The sequence below is a fragment of the Papaver somniferum genome, chromosome 3, assembly GCF_003573695.1.
Source record: "Papaver somniferum cultivar HN1 chromosome 3, ASM357369v1, whole genome shotgun sequence".
NCBI lineage: Eukaryota > Viridiplantae > Streptophyta > Magnoliopsida > Ranunculales > Papaveraceae > Papaver > Papaver somniferum.
In genome coordinates this window covers 200,129,841-200,135,290 of record NC_039360.1, presented here as the reverse complement: position 1 = coordinate 200,135,290, position 5,450 = coordinate 200,129,841, and the positions used below count along the sequence as shown (strand labels likewise).

General features: G+C 38.4%; 1 protein-coding gene across 1 annotated transcript; it reads left to right on the top strand.

Annotated features, from left to right (window-relative positions):
- Positions 1-214: 214 nt before the first annotated feature.
- On the top strand, positions 215-5,169 carry LOC113358410 (apoptotic protease-activating factor 1-like). Its single transcript, XM_026601973.1, has 8 exons — positions 215-543; positions 1,065-2,257; positions 2,341-2,431; positions 2,577-2,734; positions 2,832-2,883; positions 3,127-3,206; positions 3,317-3,410; positions 3,570-5,169. Exons 1-8 carry the CDS (start codon positions 522-524, stop codon positions 4,145-4,147), a joined length of 2,268 nt encoding a protein of 755 aa, XP_026457758.1. The 5' UTR covers positions 215-521; the 3' UTR covers positions 4,148-5,169.
- Positions 5,170-5,450: the final 281 nt, after the last annotated feature.

Sequence of the window (5,450 nt, the reverse complement as noted above, 5' to 3'; positions counted from 1 at the left end):
ACCGTTTTCTATCCCACAGTTTCTATGAAGTCTTAATTACTACGTGCATAAGATTGTGGTACTTTTACTGTAATAAAAAATGATTTAGAGATAAAAAGAGGACAACGCTTAAACAAGGATAAAATGGTAATTGTTGGGAGGGAAGAAAACAGTATTTCCTCCATTACAAGACGAGTATCGTTTGGTAAGAGTCATGGTCTGAGAGTGGGGCTAACTAAACTGGCAAATTTGTAAATAATTTGAGAGAGAGAGAACAACTTAACAGTGGAAGGGAAACAACAGGAAAAGAAAGAAAGAAAACCTTCTCTCAAAATCTTGTTTCTCGGGCCATCCGTTCACAAATATCGAGGCTTTTCAATTTTCTTTTCTGAAATTCTTTGTTTGCCCACTCTTCTTCTTCAATTTTGTACTATAATTAATTTATTATTCAATTTCATCATCACTGTTTTTATAGAGAAAGAAGAGAAAATTTGCAGAGCTGTGACGGATGATGATGAATCGGTTGTTTATTCATTAGTTTGATGGATTTTCATGGGAAGCCAGGTGAGATTATCATTCACTGAAAATACCCCCCTTTTCTTTTTATATATATGTTACTTAATTTTGTTATTCAATGGTTGAATTGGTCAAGTTTCTATACTTAGTATTTTCTGGAATTTGGTACTAGTAGAAAAGATCAGGGTATTAGATGATAAATAAATAAATTAGGTTATAGGGAAGAAGGACAAGTTCAATGGACTTTGGGTTTGGGATCTGTGTTGTCTTTTGTTTTGTTTTTTAAGTTTAGTATAAGTTGTTTACAAAACCATTCCTTGTTTGGAGTTTGGGATCTTCTAGAATTAGTCTTATATTCATTAGTATTTTTTTTTATTTCTTCCAAAGCCATTTACCCCGTTTTCATGGGGGAGAGATTTTAGGAATTTTATATAAATTATATATTTTTTGATATAATTAGAAGGGATTATATTACCCAACCTACATTTAGAGCATACAGGGGATGAGGGAATTTAGGAAAATTGTCTCTTTTTCTTTATTGAGTAGTTTTTTCATGGTTTGAATTGTAGGAACAATGAGGAGTTTTAACAGTGAAGAAGACAGTGAGCGTTTCTATGATACCCGGGAGGAATTTACATCAATTTCTGATTCTAGTTCTGAATATTTGGACATTTTAGATAACAATTCGTGTTCTAGTAGCAGTGATTCCGACTCGAGTAGTTTCCGCTATGAATTATGGATTAAGAAACCAGCCAGTGTTAATGAACGTCGCAGTAGGTTCTTTAAATGGATGGGTATAAATCTAGATCAGACTGACAAGGAGAATTCTGAGGGTACTTCTGATGATGAAGGCTCAATGGAAATTGACCGAGTTTCTGAAAGCAGCGGAGCAGTACTGGGGAACTCTGATTTTCAAGACGAATTTTCATCTAGTCAATCTTCTAGAGATGGATCTTTTTCTAGAGATGGATTTTTATCTGATGATTTAGTTTCTGAAGAGAATTTTGAATGTAGAATCAAGAACTTGGATGACGGAACAGAGTTTATTGTGGATGAATTGGGGCAAGATGGGATGTTGAAGAGGCTTCGTCAAGTGGGTTCAAACAGATTGGTCACTGTTGAAGAGTTTCAAAGAAATCTTGGCTTGTCTTCTGTGGTTCAGAGGGTAATGCGCCGAGGAGTCGCAGAAACCAGTGATTCCGGTAAGACTACACGGAGGGTGAGCAAAGGGTGGCTAAAGAAACTGGGTGCAGTGGCTTGCATTGTTAATAGGCAAGGGGAAGGTGCGGGAGTGAGCCCAAATGGTTTACGACAAATTGTTAAAGATAGTGTTCGTAGGGTTGGCGTACGTGCACGTAGAAAGCCATCGAAGGAACTCTCAGCTCTCTATATGGGACAAGAGATCCAAGCACACGATGGTTCAATATTATCAATGAAATTTAGTCCTGATGGGAAGTATCTAGCTAGTGCAGGTGAAGATGGAATTGTCCGTCTGTGGGAAGTGTTGGAGGTGGAAAGATCAAGCGAGAGTGAAGTTTTAGATACTGATCCTTCGTGCATGTATTTCAAGCTGAACAGTTCGTCTGAATTATCCCCTGTCTTGGAGGATAAGAAGAAAATGCCTAAATGCAAGAGCCTTAGGAAAGTCTCTGATTCGGCTTGTGTCATATTGCCCCCAAAAGTTTTTCGATTATCAGAAAAACCACTTCATGAGTTTCATGGTCATAGTGGTGAGGTCTTGGATTTGTCTTGGTCAAATAAGGTTAGTGTTGTTTGTGATTTTCTAAGATTTTGTCGTTTAAGGAATTGGCAACTGTTTTCTTACAGCATTCTTTCTTTGTACAGTATTTGCTATCATGCTCCGTGGATAACACCGTTCGCCTGTGGAAAGTTGGAAGCAATCAATGCCTCAAGATCTTCTCTCACAATAATTATGGTGCGTCTTCCCACTGCTAAACTTTACATAGTCTCTGATACCTGCTAACCATTGGCTGGTCATCTGGGGTATGATGTTGATAGTTTGTATCCGGTTTGTTAATACGTTAAATTGATCTCAGTTTTTTTGTTTTTATGGTTTCCAGTGACAAGCGTGAATTTTAATCCAGTTGATGATAATTACTTCATCAGTGGTTCTATAGATGGAAAGGTTCGAATTTGGTCAATATCTGACTGCCAAGTGATTGATTGGACTGATATAAAGGAAATTGTCACTGCTGTGTGTTATCGGCCTACTGGACAGGTTCGTTGGCTTTTTCTTTTTAGATATATGTAATTGCATTTGGTGACTTGGTTATCCAGTTGGTTTGCTTAACTATTCTTTGTGTATGTTCATGCAGGGCATAGTAGTTGGCTCCATGACAGGCAATTGCTACGTGTTCGATGCATCAGGTAGGAACACTTCCGTAGAAACGTCTTTCTCAAACTAAAATTTCAGTTGCCAAAAGTAGATTTTATCTGACAATTTACCGTGTAATTGATGTTACTATAATGAAAGATGATCTCGATCAACTGTGCCTTCGTTCATTGCCAAACTTAGATCTCTAGAAAATGATTTGTTTTTCTATTTTCTTGATCCTATCACTGAAGCCTCCCTTAAAATCGTGAACTGAATCTTTTTCTCCCGTTGACCAGATAACCATTTGCAATTGGGCACTCAACTCTGCTTACATGTTAAAAAGAAGTCTACTGCCAAGAGGATTACTGGATTTCAGGTATCTTTTTGCTCTTATCTTTTTGCTGCCTTGAAGTTCATTTCTTTCTTACTTGCAACACTGTAACAATTTCGTAATTTCTCAATTATTGGAACGTATCTCCTCTCCAGTTTTCCCCTAGCGACCCCAGCAAATTGATGGTCACTTCTGCGGATTCTCATGTGCGTGTTCTCGATGGGGTTGATGTTATCTGCAAGTTCAGGGGTGAGGCTTCCTATCCTTTCTGGTTGTCTGGATGAGGTTTTTATTTGGCATACAACCTTCTTCTTTAGTTTTTATCTCGAAAGAAACAGCTAAGAATCATAGCAACAACAACTATACATAGTACTTGGATCTTCTCTTATTGTGTTTTTGTATCTTCAGGCCTTAAAAATGCTGGAAGTCAGATATCTGCTTCTTTTACTTCAGATGGGAAACATATCGTTTCCGCAAGTGAAGATTCTAATATTTACATCTGGAACTCTGATAGCCAGGATGAAACTCATTTACAAGCAAAGAGCACCTGGTCATGTGAACGCTTCATCTCCAGCAATGCATCAGTTGCAATTCCTTGGTGTGGTGCGAGTTATGGGAGTTCCGGTCTTTCAAATGCATGGGGATCACTTCCATCTGATCAAATTTCAGGTTGCTCTAAAATAAATAATTTAGACTATGGAATGCAGCATTCCCGCTTATCGTCACCCGATTGTTTCTCTTTGAGTAGTGGGTTCTTCTCAGATGGTTTTCCGAAGGGAACTGCAACTTGGCCAGAGGAGAAACTTCCGACATCAAATTCAATAAATATGTCATCATCTCTCTGCAAATCTCATTACAAGTTTGTGAAGAGTTCTTGCGAGAGCACATCAAATTCTCCTCATGCATGGGGTATGGTAATTGTGACTGCAGGGTGGGATGGATGCATTAGGTCTTTCCAAAATTATGGATTACCAGTTTGTATCTGAAAGCTTAGGAGGGTTTCAGAGTAGTCCACTGTGCGACAAAATCCCCTGTTTTGATGGGTATCTCGTCGTGTTAGTTCACCAGTTGGGATTAGTCTCTGCAAGTTTGGTAATATTCACAGTCATCAAACATGTTTACGGGCTTCCTAATAGGTCACATTAAGATCGAAAAAACTGGATTCTGCCACAGCATTTACAGCTACAACCAGAGGTCTACAAAACTCAAGTTTGTAGTTGGGATCCATCACATGCTTTATAATTTTTGCTACGCAATTGGGAGTGATACTACGACGATTAGTAACATTTCTGTGATTGTAGTGAAATCTTGCAGGCATGTCAACAAGGGATATTTGTTCGTGTTTGTGGGTTGTGACATCAGATGTCTTGCCAACTTTATGATTCTTTTATTCAATTTATTCGATTCATGATAGGCTATTGAGGAGAGGAAATTTTGAAGGGGTCATTTATATTAGAAACTGGTATCAGACGGATGGGTCTACTAGGCTTTTCGAGTCTTTCTTTTCCAAGATAGGCGTGATGTGTTGTGGTGTAGAGTGAGATTAGCAAAAGAAGAACTGAGAATTGGTGGTTAGGGAATATCCATGAGAAATTGGTGGGGAAGCTTGCAGCCTTTATGATATGTTGGTTGGTTGGATATCTGAAATGATCCGGTTCTCTTGTCTGCAAGAAATGACAACTCTTTCAAAGGATCAGTCCTACATTTGGTGGGACCAAGAAATACCTCGTTCTGTCGTGTCATTTCAGCTGTGATGAACTTGTAGAAAAATCTTTTGCATTCTGAGGAGTTATCCTGTTCGAAATGTTGACTACTCATCTTTGTATTCTTGGTATAGCTGCTGCCAGCACATGGATATGGTGGCAAAATTGACCGCATAGAGACCTTGGTAATTTTGAAACCTGTCCGGTCAAGTCTGCTGTTAGTAAATTAGTACATATGTATATGTTACCTAACTGTAACTTATCTTATTTTGAGTATGAAAGTTGTTCAGAGTGTTTCGATGTTTCATGTGGGTTGTGTGGTGGAATAAGTGTTTTAATGTGTCACCATTTAAAAGATCCCTCTCGTAGTTATTAGAAATCATAGAAGAACACACTAACGCATTCCACCTTGGCGTCCTGAATATTGCAGCGTTTCAGTCCCCTCAACTTGGATGGTAAGCTTTTGCTTGAACGTTCTCGTAAATTGTATGATGTTATGGAACAGAATTATAAGGCCTATTTCTATGCGCATACAAAAAAAAAAAGCAGTTTGGCTTACCAGGTGGCATGGCAAACCAATTGCGGC

Coding starts and splice junctions, on each gene's coding strand:
- LOC113358410 (XM_026601973.1), top strand. CDS start 522: ATGGATTTTCATGGGAAGCCAG. Junction 2,258..2,340: donor ATTTGTCTTGGTCAAATAAG/GTTAGTGTTGTT, acceptor TTCTTTGTACAG/TATTTGCTATCATGCTCCGT. Junction 2,735..2,831: donor GTTATCGGCCTACTGGACAG/GTTCGTTGGCTT, acceptor ATGTTCATGCAG/GGCATAGTAGTTGGCTCCAT.